This window comes from Ptychodera flava, chromosome 22 (assembly GCF_041260155.1).
Source record: "Ptychodera flava strain L36383 chromosome 22, AS_Pfla_20210202, whole genome shotgun sequence".
In the NCBI taxonomy this organism is placed as follows: Eukaryota; Metazoa; Hemichordata; class Enteropneusta; family Ptychoderidae; genus Ptychodera; species Ptychodera flava.
Window position 1 is genome coordinate 33,599,322 of NC_091949.1, and position 16,144 is coordinate 33,615,465.

At 37.5% G+C, this 16,144-nt stretch overlaps 2 protein-coding genes across 2 annotated transcripts; both read right to left on the reverse strand.

The window, feature by feature from the left end:
* Positions 1-598: 598 nt before the first annotated feature.
* Positions 599-5,838, reverse strand: LOC139123254 (BTB/POZ domain-containing protein 17-like). Its single transcript, XM_070689384.1, has 2 exons — positions 5,623-5,838; positions 599-3,574 (listed from the first exon to the last, which is right to left on the reverse strand). The coding sequence occupies exon 2, from the start codon at positions 3,547-3,549 to the stop codon at positions 2,419-2,421; it is 1,131 nt and encodes a 376-aa protein (XP_070545485.1). The 5' UTR covers positions 3,550-3,574; positions 5,623-5,838; the 3' UTR covers positions 599-2,418.
* A 3,246-nt stretch (positions 5,839-9,084) lies between these two features.
* Positions 9,085-13,957, reverse strand: LOC139123260 (uncharacterized). The gene is made up of 2 exons (XM_070689388.1): positions 13,795-13,957; positions 9,085-12,207 (listed from the first exon to the last, which is right to left on the reverse strand). The coding sequence occupies exon 2, from the start codon at positions 12,152-12,154 to the stop codon at positions 10,376-10,378; it is 1,779 nt and encodes a 592-aa protein (XP_070545489.1). The 5' UTR covers positions 12,155-12,207; positions 13,795-13,957; the 3' UTR covers positions 9,085-10,375.
* Positions 13,958-16,144: the final 2,187 nt, after the last annotated feature.

A 16,144-nucleotide genomic window follows, 5' to 3' on the forward strand; every position in this document is an offset into this window, starting at 1 on the left:
ATCAGCCCGTCAATATATTAGGTTATTTCATAAAGTCTTTGGAAATCTCACAATTGGTATCTGATCACCATCCCAGTAATGTAGCATGTGCCTGTGCCAAAAAGTGCAAATCGGATAAGATGGAGGGTGGGTCTCTGCACACGCCCACAAGTTGTTCACGTATATGGTCAAGTAGTTGTCAACAGTAAACAGCGCCCTCAGCTGCAGCCTATTGCCAGACACCGTAAATTCTTATCATAGCTCTTTACATCCCGTATTTTTATATGTATCTTCAAAGATTTCCATTTTACTATCAGTGAAAGCTGCATGGGAAATAACTTTCAAGAGTGACAATGCATCGCTCAAAAGAGTACACAACAGCGTTCTATTTTTCAGAAATCATCTGGTTACAGCAGTGAGTCTCTTCTTTTCGTAATACTCTGGCAGTTTCAATCGAAAGAAAGTTTCTTGTTCAACTCTAAACCTCATGTCAAAATGATTTTGTTCAACTCGTTAGTATAGTCTTTAATGAATTTCCGTCCGAATCCGACTAAAATTCACCTGTCGACAATAACAGTGCATAATGTACTGCAATAAATTCAGGAAGTGCGAGGCCAAAACTTCATACTTTCACACATATTAGGAAGGAGAAGGCAGTGTGCCTGTTCTCTGAGACAAGGTTTATTGGAAACATATCTACCTTTCCAAGTATTTTCCGTCTCGATATTGCCCCATAGAGGTATCATGGCTTTCCAATGCCTGTACTATAGTGCAGGCAAAACATCTTTATTCGAATACATCGCGATCATGATATTCAAATATTGTGAATCATGTATTTGCTTTCCTAGTGTCACCAAGTTTTAGTCTCTTTCCTCTCTCTCGTTTTTGACTTGGAAGCAATAATAAACAGACATGCGCTGTATTCCATTTTTTCTGTCATGTTGGTCAAGTAAAGGCACTAGACGAACCATAGTTAAGTTTCTCGAAGTTAGGGTTTATGTAATATTCACACCGTGAAGACCAGTATGTCAACCAGCCGTACAGAATATTTAGCGGAAGGAATTATTACAACATGACTTCCACTTTAATGGTTTCAATTCACGTTTATCACTTCTGTTTTGGAGATAGACTGTAAATTATCACAGATTATATGAACAACTGTGGGGCCATTGACACGGTGACATGAAATATAAAGCACAACAAATCTGAGTTATGTATATCATTCTTTATGAGAAGAAATAATTTCATAAAATAAAATGATAGCAAATAAACCACATTTTCCGCTCTGCACCACCACTTTTATGTTTTATATAAATGTCTTTCTATAAAATCATACAGTGGGTTATGTATTCAATTTACGAATCTTCCAAATTCTGAACTGACTCTCATGAACGCTTATTTGATCATAATAGCAATATATACAAAAGAAAACAACCAAAATGTCTTAAAGGAACAAGTAATCGAAGGCTGAAAACAGGCAAGTATGAATAAATGAATGTTGCTCTGAAAATACAAAGTTATTTAGGTAAATGATTTTAAATGGACGATCATTGACTAGAGAGATCAAGTTTACATTTTTAAAATGTATAATATCATTAATCCTACTTTGCCTGCATTGAATCTAACAACCTGTAAAAGGGGAGATACATCTTTCTGTAAAATGCAATTGAAATTAAAACACTAAGTGAACACACAGTTTGCAAAACAAAACCGTAAGAAGGAGACTCTTATTTGTAGAGAAAGGGTAAAGGTAAACGGTTGTACAGTAATAAATCGATAGCACTGGCTATGGACATAAACAGTTTGCCTTCTTTTCTTTCTTTTAACATATCCGAACATTTGTCGAACTACGTCTGCAATGATCGGCGTCAGTTTTCAGTCTTCAGGAATATCCTTCAGTCATCGTTGACGATGATACACGTTTGAAATTTGAATTGTTCTGGGAGGTCTACATTTACGAAAGCGGCATGTATTTGTGTTGTTGCGTCTGGATGTGGCATTCGTCCGACCTGTTCGTCTACCTCGCCGTGGAAAAAGCGTTCGACATTGGATACAACATTTTCATGGGAGTTTGTAATAGGATTTCCCCTTGTAAACATGGCTCCTCGGATGCAAATATGAGGTTTTCTGTTAGGGTTTCCTATCCTACCACTGCCTCTCAGCGTAGCAACTGGCGCTGGCCCCTTTCGGCCTTCAGAATAAGCATGATATTTATATGACATTTCCCCTTTGTCTGGCGTTTTATAAATATCGACTCGAATCCGATATGTTGTAAAGCGTAACTTTTGCACATTTTCAAATATCAAAACAAGATTGTTAGAAATTCTTCTATGCTTTTGGCCGGAAAATTTTCGATTTGCGCTCGACTGGCGTTGTGGTACCGGTGTGGTCTGTGTGGCTTTCTCAAATTGAATTGTTCCTATGTATATGTCATTTTGGCTAATTTACCCTCGGTTCAGTCGCGAAATCAAATTCATTCATTGATGCGTTTTTAGGACAGTGACGGTAAAGCACTTTGCATGAACTCGTGACCACGTTGAATAAACTTTTCTTTGAAAGTTCAACAATGGTACTGAAAGATTCAAAGCTGATGGCTCCCTGAGCATAAGATGACTGAGATTTAAATTGATCACCTGGTGGGCCAGTGTAGCATCTCGGCATTTTCAATAGATGGAACTTACTACCTTCGCCTCTGCCCCTATGATGGTCTTTTAAAGCGAGTTGTTTGAAAGCTTCATATAAATGTGGCATAAACTTAATCTTAAATTGTTCATAGAATGATGATTGTTCAACTCTTTTTATTTCTTCCGGCGTCATTGACGAGAATCGAATAAGTGGAAGAACTCTTTCTACCCGCTCACGTAAGTTTTCACATTCGCCAGTCGATTGTAACCACTTTTCTACAGCCTCGTACAGAAAATACTCTCCCGAGACGATCGACTGGGAGGTTTCTAGAATAGCACACATTTGATCGATATCTAAATATTGCCATTCGGGAGAGGCAATCGCTTCATCTAAACTTAATACGATTAAATCAAAACAATCTGAATCCAAAGAGACTGAATTGTAAGAATTGGCTCGTTGCCACCACAGCAGCGCAGCCCTTACATTGCAATAATGAAAAATTTCCTTCTCCATGTAGTCACTACAAACAGATTTCAAGCTCTTTACATTATACTTGTCAGCTAAAGCTAAGATAGGAATCGCTGTGTCAATGTTAACCTCAATCTGACCACAATACATGAATCTCAAAAATGAATCAAAAACTGCGGCAGCTTCGTCCGTCTCGGTAAGTTCAACTATGTGTTTCTGCGCATCTCCCCAGCGAGTCTCCATCAACATGGTTTTCATGACGTCACTGAAGTGAGCCAGTAGGAACTTATGGACATGGTAGTCATTCTTTCCAACTCGTAATACTACATCACTTAATTCAGGTTTGTTATAAAGCTCTTTGGTGAGGTTGGCGCCATACGCATCTCCTAAACCAACTTTTTCTTTCGGCAAGTTTACTCCGGCGCAGCTCTGCAACACAGACATTGAGACTTGCCTCTGGTTTCGTGAAAAAGCCATGACTTCTACGTACTTGATAATCAATCTGGAATTGAAACAATACATTTTATAGCACAAAAAGAAGTCACAAACAAACAAACGCATCAATGCATGCTTTCACATTGTTTTCAAAAGGCAACACAGCTCAAGCAGAGCCGTTGCATATTTGTCCACAGAAAAGATCAGCATATTAAGTGAACCAGTGATATGTGATAAGATGAAATCAATAAGACTAGAATTTTGTAAGAACGTTACAAAAGTTTGGTAAGTCCAAAAGATTTCAAACAGATACGTTGTCATACACTGTGTACATTAATATTATTACCATGCCCTGCCTGTCGCATTTTGATTGGTCGAGCTGAACCACGTGACTGGCCACAAATACACAGTAATGGTCTGTTTATATGCCCGTGAATATGAATAATAAGATTAACAACTCAAAGTATCGTAACTTTACAGCTCAAACGTAAATAATAATCAATCACAAAATAAAATGGAGCACTTGTAGGTCAAGTTGAGATACTTTTTTCTGAAAACATCTCCGGATTTACCAATTTTTACAGCGCGCGTGACAGTGCGTCGCGTATTGCTCAGTTTCTTCGGCCCAGTTGTCGTTCGCTCCGGAAATATTCGCAAATTTTGACGGTTTTCTCGGGTTCGCTGATAATATAATGGAAATAACAGACTCCGCTCTGACCATTAACGTTTATTTGTGGGCGCGGGCTCGAGGAAAGCCAAAAATCAACGGGCGAGGCTTGCCGAGCCCGTGTCACGTGATTCAGCTCGACCAATCAAATGCGACGGGCAGGGCATGGTAATATAATAATAATTATAGCCCTAACAAGGTACTACATTTCAGTGTAGGTGACCTTTGCCCGACGTCCGCAGAAAAAAATCTCCTGCCTCGAGGGTACATAGTTCCTTGTTTGAGCGATAATATTTCTATTACATGCTTCTCTTACACTGTTTTCACTCCAAATGTTCGGGTTTATTGACTAATGACAATCATATGCTTTATATTCCATGTGAGACGAAAATCGGTTAAAAAATTGGGTGGCGGATTGATATATTTAAATCAGTGTTATGCGGTTTATCGAATTTTTATGCACTAAAAAGGGAATTCCCATGAATTACACGTAATTTCAGCGTTTTTAAATCACAATTTGTAAGTTGTAAGTTGAAAATGGTTCGGGTTCACTTTCAGTTACGGTCAAGTCATGAGCCCTTCGACGTCATCAAGTAGTTGTCATTGAATCCAATCGAGCGCATTCGATATAAGGGCATATGATAACATTTCTTGTTGTACTCCCAAAACGGTGAAAGCATGCATCTAATGCTCAACTTGTCAAAACAGTGTGTATGTGATTAATCTCTTGAAAATAAAATGTTGTCAGTCTTGACCATACATTAGTCAACAATAACATTGCATATCTTACCCAAGTACAAGTGTTTGCAACCCTGATACTTCATATTTCAACATAAATTGTAGGAGAACATGAAGAACAATTTACTTGTTATGCAGGAAAAATGATGAAAGTTGATGTCGTGTGAGGTCAAAGCAAAGTGGCAAAGATTAAAAAGCAATGGCATCACCGTCCAAGATACATGAGATAACACTCCTGAACTTTGCAGGCCATTGTGGTGTCGCAAATATGTGCGGGTCAGTTAGTGTAATCAAGCTAGGAATACTGATTAGTTTGTTAATATTATACCATTTAGATTGATACGAATAGTGGTGCAACAGCTGTAAAAACTCTTCTCGATAGACCTCGGAGCGAGAAGGGCCTATCCTTTCTTTAGTAGATTTGTTTTTTTATACCCCGGTAAATTACCCGACTAGCCATTTTTTTTACACCATTGACTGTATGAAACAAAATTTATGGTTTACCTGATATGCAGCCACAAAGATTTGATTCAGAATTGAAAGTAGGTCACGGAAAAGATATGCTGCGATGATAACAATTAATCCATATGTCAGTGAATAATCCTTACAAATGGTGGAAAAAGAAACGAAGTGATGGGCGATTTTACTACCCGTTCCGTGAATATTTAGATTTGCATGGATAAGAATACAACTTTGACATCATAACTTACCTGGTTGTAAAGTATCACTTAGTCTCAGTACACAAAACCCTCCTGCAATCACAGTGGAAATCAGTTGGTTCTTCTAAATGTGCTACAAACACATGCTATCGTCTTTATTTTGTAGACCAATACCTTCTACCGTTGGAATACAGGGCTGTCGTTTGCATTCCCTAACGATTCGTCGGCGTCGAAGGCAGATTTGTCCCAGTCGTGTACAGTAAGCACTGGCTAACAATTGCAAAAGTTAATATTTGACAGTCTAGTCTAACCTATGTGACCTTACCGTAATATTATTGACACATTTGTTTACTTAAGCATTTAAGCAAAGGTGCGTTGTGTACATATCCACAGGACCATGCTACATAACACAAATTTAAAGATTTTAAAAATATAACCTTTAAGGTAAAGGGCGACGAATTCGGACGCGCACATGCTTTAGAACGTTTCTGCGCAGATTTAACTCCAGCCTGCCGCAAATGGGTTATTTGCAGCGCATGTATTTAACATCACCTGTCATTGTTGAAATTGCGCTTTTACCTAATTTTTTGACCCAGTCTCTTAAAATTACATGTGACCTTTAACCTTGTCATATTTTGACCCCCTAGGAAGCTGGTTTTGTTCAATATGAGCGCAAAATTAACATTTCTCTCCCATTAACATGGCGCATATTACCCATTCACCTGGAGATATCGTAAAAAGTAGCGTGGTGACACCCTTTTATTAAAGGTTGTAAACTAAATGGTATTATGTCAGGAATTTATTCTCCAAATTTGGTCAAAATGACACCATTCAAAGCGACAGAAAGAAAGTTCGAAAATTATGTAGTGATATAATTTCGATATCGTCATTTTGTAATCGATACTTATGTTAAAATTTCTTTACAAACATCATGAAAACTATACATTCGATAGATATGGATCTTAATTCTTGGTATTTATTAAAATTAACTCATTGCTAAGCGTTTTATAATTGCTTTCTTTAGTTTAAGTGAATTATATCATTTTTATTATTTCTAACGATGCCATTTTAACGTCCGTTTCCATGGAAACGAGCGTGGTGACCCCCATTTTTATTTCATTTTTGCACTTGCACAACTTCCAAGAATATTTGTGCAAAGTTTCAAGAAAATGACACCACAACCTAATTTTGACGTAATTCGTAGTGCTTCACCTTAAGGTATGAAAATAAGAAAACTTTTCAAATACACTGCTCAGTCTGTGTTACATACATCATTGAAATGCAACGGACACTTTAAAGTAATTGCTAGTCGTAAGTTGTAATTGACCCTGTTTTGGTCCATGTACGAAAGTTCAAAAGAGGGAAGTGTTGATGTTTGACAGAGAGTAGGCCTACAAGATAAAGTCCGACATAACTATCAAACGACACTCATAATGTAACCATGGGACGTCATCAAATTGATGATGAAATGTGGTTATGAACAGCATTTGACCTTAAAGAAAATGTCAAGTACGCATTTCATGTTGTAGTCGGAGTCCCAATCCGTGACAAATCGCGGCCATTCTGTTTACCACAACGAGATTTCAAAAAAGGGATTTGAAAGTAGAATTTTTGTTGATTTTCCTGTATGCTTAAGTCTATTGAATATTGAAATATACTAGCTCCTATTTCTATTTTCTATTTTCAAATAGGTTTGCGATTTTGAAATAAGCATAATGGTACTTCTGGTTAGCAGATCGTGGCCAACGAGATGTCTTGTTCAATCATCAGCCCGACGGACATTCAAAATAAGAAATACAGTCTCTATCCTATTTTCAATTTGGTGCAGATATGCGCAGTGGCATCTGCGTCGCCAATGCAGACATGCATCAAGGACGGTGCGTCGAACAATGAGGAATTTTGTACACTTGTGTTTATGAGTAAGTTGTAACATCGCAACATTCAGCTATAGCTCACCTAAAACTTTTGAGAAATTTGTAAAATATTATTTCCAATTAAAAAAATTATTTCTAATAGCGTTTCCATCATCTAGGCCCGTGAAAACACGAAAAGGGTAGACTTTTGAGAAATTTGCAAAATATTATTTCCAATTAAAAAAAATATTTTCAATCGCGTTTCCATCATCTAGGCCCGTGAAAACACGAAAAGGGTAGACTTGCTCCAAGTCTGTGGGCATATAAATATCAGAACAGAATAAATTTGAGGAATGAACTTCAGCAGACTGTCAGGCTAGATGGTAGGCTGGTGTTTAGATCGTGGGACAGTAACTGCTCTGACGAGACAAGCCAAGCGACTGGGGGCCAGTCTAACCACTTTAATAAATACAGCCATTTCAGCACTAAGATGAAAATGTGTCTTTCGTAATAAGGTCGCGTACTACGTCATTATGTACACTATTTCCCAAAAGCATCTTGTTTCTCTAGACAGTAATAGTGGTCAGACTATCAGAGTGGTACCAATCTGATAAACTATGTGCCATGTCCTGATAGTCTGCTAAAGTTCAACCCATGCAGGCCAAGACTGAATTTGATGCGAATTGTCTGTGATCGTTCGAAAATTTAGCGCTTGCGTTGCCCTTGAAGTGAACCGAAAGCTGTCCATATCGTATAGATCTAAATATTTTGCATTGCCATTCAGCGATGGAAGAAGAGAAATCTGAAAAACCTAAATAGGCTCTTTTATCACATGCCTTAAATATCCGACTCAAACGTCACGCTCCCCACTGCCCTCCCCACCACTGAAAGTTCCTCATAACCCACAAGATGTACACATTCCCACATGTACATTTCACTCAAGCAACTATTTATCTATCATCCAGACTCGATCTGTATGTGGTAACCAAGATCAACTCAAAACTGAGCAAGCAAAAACTTATCATTTCAATTTGTGGTCATTGCTCCCCTCTTAGTTAGGCGCCAAATCTTCCCTCGGAAGTTCAAGCAACCACAACATTCCCCTCCCTCGACCTATTTTCCGGTACCCGCTGCTAGAAATTTTCTCCCTGCTCTCTATAACAACTGCAATTTCTTCCCCGTCCGCTGATTAGTTTTTAAATTTGCCTGCCCACAGAAAAAAAAAACTGCGCAAGAACACCTTTTTGTACGAACAGCTTCGTTGGTGATATCTGCTCGCGTTTGGGCCATAAAATGTGTGTTCTACAATACAACACGATTGGAACTAATTTGGGATAATTGGATCTTTATACTTTTCACATTACTCGACAGTGTTAGGTGCCATATAACTGAATGTTGCAATATTACAAATTACTCATAAAAACAAGTGTGTAACTTAAAAAGAAAAACAGATGAGCTTACATTTGCCATTTAAAAAGACCTTATTTCATCATCCAATTATCCAAAATTAGTTCCAATCGAGTAAATACACTGTTGTCATTTGAACATTTCATCTTTATATATTCATAACGACAGCTACCCCTAAGGATGACATGACAGAAAAAATGTATCATGAACCTTCCATGTTCATAATCAGTCGGTATCTTCATAAGTACTCGTATTGCTTGTTTATTTATTTATTTATTTATTTATTAACAACTTTGCTAGTTGGCCGTTACTATACAATAATATTCATCTATAGACTCATACCAAAAAGAAAGCAAAAAAGTTTACAAATCATAAAAAATGACAAAAAATACGAGAAGAGAGGAACTGCATTGAAATATTCGTTTCGTTATCGTCTTTAAAATCACACTTGAAGTAATGTAGACTAGTTTTGTAAGGCATTCTACACTGTCGTAAGCGTAACCTACGTTGATCAGATTTTATCTACATGTTGGTACATTTCAGTCCTTGCGATAGGGTGACCAAGAATAAGAATCGCTTACATTTCTATTGAGTGTAAATAAACTGGATAAATATTGTGGGCAAGTCCTATCCATACATGCAAACACTAAAAATGTATTATCGTGTAGAATCCATCAACGAAACAAACACATTCTGATATAATTTTCAGACATAAAAACTTGATTGTTCGTCATAGCTATACGATGAAAATGTGCTCCATACTAACAATGCAGAATAATACAAATAATGTATAGCCAGGTACAGAAAATTCATATAAAAAACAGGAAGGGCATTAAAACAAGTGTTCCAAAGTAGCGTCCTTGATGAACACTGTGTAAGGAAAAATAATACAAGCAAATTTTGTTCAGTGTTGTTTGAAAGTTAATAAGTATGTTTTATCAGAACGTAAACATTAGTTACTTTAGCCATTGCCATCTACAAGCCGTTCATTTCTTAATTTTTTTTCAATTACACTGTGCATTATCACAACCGATCGAAATACAACTAGCTTGTGACTCATTAAGCTGACATGCACACGCGATTCTTATGTCTGTAGACCACTGCCGTTAGTGTGTCATAGGGTGCCGCTAACGTACTGATGATGCGGGAGATAACGATGCTCCCGATGGTCTGTTAGGCCTTCATTGCATTTCATTGTGCCATTACGAATCTTGAGTCCAGACTTGAGCCCAACTCTGTGTGATAATTTAATTATATTGGACGTTTCTGCAACGTCACAAAACATATAGCTTGGAGAGTCCTACAAATGGAACTCTTTTGGTTTCAAAACGTACTAATTATATTTTAAGCAAGGATAAAACAAGAAGCGTTAATTTGCAGAAAAGAAAAATAAGGAAATATTTCTAAGCCAATATAATAAATCTGAAGAATTGACTTTACTGTTTTTCTGTACGTCAGTGCTTCAATGTAACATAACGTGCATCTGTTAAACTTTATTTTCATTAACTTAGGGAAACCAGTTTTTCGGTATTCAAGTCTTTTATTCAGCCATCGTTGACAAAAATGCACGTTTGTAGTTTAAATTGCCTCGGAAGATTAACATTGACGAAAGCGACATGTAATTGAGTTGATGAGTCTGGGTGTGGCATTCGCTTTAGCTGTTGAGGGTACTGAGATTCATAGTTTCCTGAAGTTGTGTACCTCTGCCGTGACATAATTTGGGACCTGTTGTACATGCAGGGACTTACTTGCTCTGGGGGAAGCTGGCTGTAAGGTGTTGTTTCTCTCTGTTCATCAAGCTTTCTGTCGAAAAAGCGTTCGACAAAGGACACAACTTCTTCATCGACTTTTGTCATTTTGTGATTCCCAGCAAACATGCCTGAATCACCAACGTAAATGTGCGGTTTCGGACTAGAGCTTCCTTTTCTGCCTATGGCTGTCAAGGTTGCGACTGGTCTTTGCCTCACTGTGTTTTCATCATGCGTTGTGTCAGTACTTTCAAAGATATCCACACGAATTTTATATGAATTATTAGGGTAATGTTTCCAATTTTCATAGATCAAAACAAGGTTTGAAGGCATTTTACTAATTTCTTGTTTGTCAATAGATTGCTGGTTTTGTCGATATATGCCTGACTGGCGTTGTTGAACCGGCGTACTAGTCTTGACGTTTTTGTCTGTTGTACCTATGTATAAATTCACTCGATCTACCTGGCCCTCCATTTCAGGTCTCTCGTAGCCATAATAGTGTGTCGAGACAATTTTAGAACGGTAACGGCGGAGTATTTTGCAAGAACTTTCAACTATATTGAATACACTTTCCCATGAAAGTTCAACGGTGGAACTGAATGACGCAAAGCTGTCAGAGTTTGGATCATTAGACGAGCTTGATTGACAATGAACTCTTTTGCCAGTGTAACATCTTGGCATTTTCATTAGCTGTACACTCTCAGAGTCCCTCTGCTGGTTATAACCGTAACCTTGGTCCTGCTTGGTCTGCTGTTCTTTCAGAACATGATGTCTGAAAGCTTCGTATAAGTACGGCATAAACTGACTCTTAAATTGCTTATAGGTTGGGGATTTTTCAACTCTGTTTATTTCTTTTGGTGTCATCGACGAAAATCGTATAAGAGGAAGAACTCTTTCCACCCGCTGACGTAAGTTTTCTCTTTCGCCGGTGGCTTGTAGCCACTTTTCTACAGCCTCGTACAGAAAAAACTCGCCAAAGACGATCGACTCAGAGGTTTCTAGAATAGCACACATTTGATCGATATCTAAATATTGCCATTCGGGAGAGGCAATCGCTTCATCTAAACTTAATACGATTAAATCAAAACAATCTGAATCCAAAGAGACTGAATTGTAAGAATTGGCTTGTAGCCACCACTGCAGCGCCGCCCTAACATTACGATATTGAAAGACTTTCTTCGCCATGTAGTCGCCACACACAGATTTCAAACTCTGAACGTTATATTTGTTAGCCAAATCTAAGACAGGAATCGCTGTGTCAATGTTAACCTCAATCTGACCACAATACATGAATCTCAAAAATGAATCAAAAACTGCGGCAGCTTCGTCCGTCTCGGTAAGTTCAACTATGTGTTTCTGCGCATCTCCCCAGCGAGTCTCCATCAACATGGTTTTCATGACGTCACTGAAGTGAGCCAGTAAGAACTTATGGACATGGTAGTCATTCTTTCCAACTCGTAATACTACATCACTTAATTCAGGTTTGTTGTAAAATCCAGTGGCAAGGTCTGCGCCATAGGCTTCGGATGAACCAACCCTTTTCATCGGCAAATTCATTCCAGCTCTGCCGGTCATTTTTTGAGACTGGGTAGTTTTCTCGGAGGAAGCCCTCGACGGAGATAATCGATCTGAAAAAATATCATTTCTCATGCAGTCATCTAGTTCATAGTACAAATATTTTCCTCAAGTTTCAAAAAGCGAGAACGACTGTAGCTATTTTCGGTCTTCTACTTGCAACCAAAAACTAAAGAGATTTCGAGAAAAGCCGCAATAGCTAAAAATGTCATGTTTGCATTATATGACGTGTTTTAACGGGTCACCGACGGATAACGCACCGTGTCTTGCATATAATTGCAGCGGTTCTAGCACTAAATGGGGAGCGTGGGTGAAAGACCTCCACAGACAACAGGATAATAGGAGTTGGCTGCTAGAAAGCTATGGATGTACACAAAACACATAAGACAATTGAAAAATAATATTAAGAATAGGAGCATCACATATCAATGAAATACCATGAGTTTGAGTGTGTTTACAGTGGAAATATCGTACATTTTGCTGAGAAGTTTGTAAACATCATGAGACTGCAGGCAGAGTGAAGTTTACAAGTATCTGACAAAAGTATGAGGCTTCCATTGTAAACCAACAACAGTGAGTATTTTCAACTTTCCTATGAAAATAATCAATTTCAATATCGCAGTTTGACTAATGCCAGCAAATGACAGCATGGTATTCGGCAATCAATACTGATCCACACATGAATAAGTAGTGGCTTGAGAAGAAAACAATTAACATATAGACATGCATGGTTCTCCGGTTTAGTTTGGGTCGAAGCTGTCGTGAAGAATGGGCGTGATGAACTTCTCTGACATTTTGGAAGGCGAAATTGACAGTGACGTGGTGCGTTATACTTCTCATAAACAAATATATACATATATATATATATATATATATATATATATATATATATATATATATATATATATATATATATATATATATATATATATATATCAAAGTATTCAGTGTCCTCATGGGACATTACAGTAATTGTGAAGCATGACCTATTTATATACAGATATACAGATTAGTTAACCATCAAACTGTTATTCATATGAGACACCAAACACTTTTGATATACTATTGAATTATATTCATAAATATTTATTAATTTGCATGAGAAGAACTGGGAAGCGGAGGGTTTAGAACAACGGGGTCACGTGGCCAAGAGTGGTATAAATCATTATATTGACCCCCTGAACTCTTCTGATTGTAGTCGTGGCATACTGATAAATGGGCCAGGGATTGTAATGAAAAGAGCATTATTTGATCATTTGTTAATGTTTGACCACCTGTACAAATTTAGAGGCGAATCTTGGTATGGAAAACGGAGCTGCAGCAATTTCATTACCGCTCGTTAGTAAATTTGCCAGCTTGACTTTTCTATCCGTATCATTATTAGCACATCAAAGTTACATATCAATGATATCTTGTATTAGGGCAAGATAGAGTAAGAACCGGCTTTTGATTCAAAACCGAAAGTAAGTCGCAAAATCTAAAAGAAAGTGCTTTACCGATATGCAAAGCGAATAACTTTGACGAATAATGCCATACATCTGTTGAAGTTGCGTTCGACATAAACAATTGCACCGATCGGTTTCAAATGCTTATATTTGAATAAGAATATAGTCTTTAAAAAAACTAGACTCCATATTTACCTGGTTTTCACACCGTGTAAATACAAAAGCAAAGTTCCATGCAGACAGGTTGCTTCTGTGAATATGTCAGACAACACGTTGCGTCAATATTATTTTGACCACGTCCAGTGTGTGCGGCTGAAATGTTCTGCTACAGTGTGGTTATTTGCATTTAAAGTCGTCTATGTTGAGGTGGATTTGACAAGGTCGTGGAACAACAAGCGATAATCAACATACTTAAAAGTTAATATTTGATGCTCCAGTAGCCTCCGTCATACAGGTCACACACCGGTGTTTCTGTCGACCTGGCGCAGTAACTTAAAATCGTGACAAATGTCGGACACGCGGACAAGCTTTGCATTTCCTTAAAATGTTTTGACGTATCGAATAGAATTAATCTAATATGAAGCTCGGCCTAACGAGCCGGCGTTTGGCTACGCTATAACTCAGCTGGTTCGGTGAGCCTCGCTTGCTAGAAAGACCGTTGAGGGCGCATCCCCATATGGTTGAGAATGGAGCTGCATTGCGGACGAGGGGCTTTGAGAGAGTCTACAAATTTGACAGCATGTAAGTTGTCATAGCATGAAAATTGGTCTAGAATTTGACCGTAATTTATAGAGCAAGAACAGTTTTGTAGTTCTGTTTTACTAGCAGATTGATATTCAAATGTATACTACGGCAATACTTGTTATTTGTACCAAAACTATTTCGTTGATTTTTTTCCTGTCAAAGCATCTATTAGGAAGCGGGGTAGGCAAACGAGAAAGCAAGGAGTGAAATTAACGATAAATGTAGGTGGTTGTGTTCACTTAGAGGGCATGTTTCGCACATGCTGGTGGGAGGGCAGTTATACAAACAGCTTCACTGTGCCTCCAAATTATATGGTCATTAATAAGTGAGACCAGTATATCAGCTTCAGAAACATGTTTTGTGATGATTTTGTAATTTACCAGTATGTTGCAACTGTCTCATTCATTCCTAGCTTGTATGACAAATATAGAACAATAAATGTTACTGACCGATACTCTGAAGCATAGGTGTGCAGATATCAAAATCCACCAGGGAGTAAAAATAATTCAAGTATAGTACATTTCCTATTATATTGGCCCAAATGTATAAGGTATAGGCTAAGCCATGTCTCACAGATAAACACTTTCCAAATTTTTATTTGAGGGCTATTTAAATTGAAACTTTGTTTAAATATAATATGATTTCGTTTATTCAGTACTAATGGCCTCCGGCCAAGATGTACAACTTCAATAGAAAACAATACAGATCGCTAGTTAACAAAATTACTGATTCAAAAGAACACATACACATACATATACAAGAAATCTTAAATATTTGCCAAGTGGGCAACTCTAGCAAATTAAATATAGCGCGATGAATGTACTATCCTAAATAGATCTTTCTTAGATTAAGATCCATCATAGATTAAATCTATTTTGTGTCAAGTATAGCATATTTTCTATTACATGGGCCCCTTCCCAGTTTATAAGCTAAGCCATTTCTCATGGTTAGATACTTTCCAATTATTTTTAGAAGACTGTTACTCTAAGAACTTAAAAGAACTATCAAGTAAATGTATTATCCTAATAGATCTTGCTTTGATACTGATCCAACATGGAGTAAAAGTAACTCAAGCAGTAGTGCCAAGTATCTTGTGTACTTTTAGTTTACATATACATATAGGGCTATGTATTATAGGTATATGCTAAGCCATGTATTATAGCTTGCACCCATTAAACTCCAGCCACAGCAGGCGGAGAACCAGCCATTCCCACTCTGATTTTACATGCTAAATTGATCTATTCTCAAAAACATACTCTAGCTAATGTGGTTAAAGCATGAGGATGTACAAAGGAACATGCAAGCCATGTTTCAAGATAACTGAATGAAATTGAAGTTCAATGTAAATGAATGAGTAAATCCTGAGAATATGGCATTGTTTTCGTAAAAACCGCCGGATACTCAGCATTTATGCTATCTCGTGTATACTGATAGCCTGAACGCCAGTCTTCGCTTTTGGCCCTCGTCGGAGCATGGGGTATTCAGTAGTCATTAATGATAATAAAAATATGAAAAATATAATGACGATGATCTTAACAACAACAAGAACAACAACAACAACAACAACAACAACAACAATAATGATGATGATAATAATAATAATAATAATAATAATAATAATAATAATAATAATAATATTGTCATATTTATTTACTATCATTAATGACTACTGAATACTCTATGGTCGGATTGTGGTTGGAGGCACGGAGGCTAAAGCAAATAAATAGGGTCTAGGCTAGTATACAGATTGACGTGTAAACATGCTTCAGGAATTATGTTGATACTCAAACACAAAATCCAG

Excerpts from the sequence above, each read along its gene's own strand:
- LOC139123260 (XM_070689388.1), bottom strand. The coding sequence starts at position 12,154 with ATGACCGGCAGAGCTGGAATGAATTTGCCGATGAAAAGGGTTGGTTCA.
- LOC139123254 (XM_070689384.1), bottom strand. The coding sequence starts at position 3,549 with ATGGCTTTTTCACGAAACCAGAGGCAAGTCTCAATGTCTGTGTTGCAG.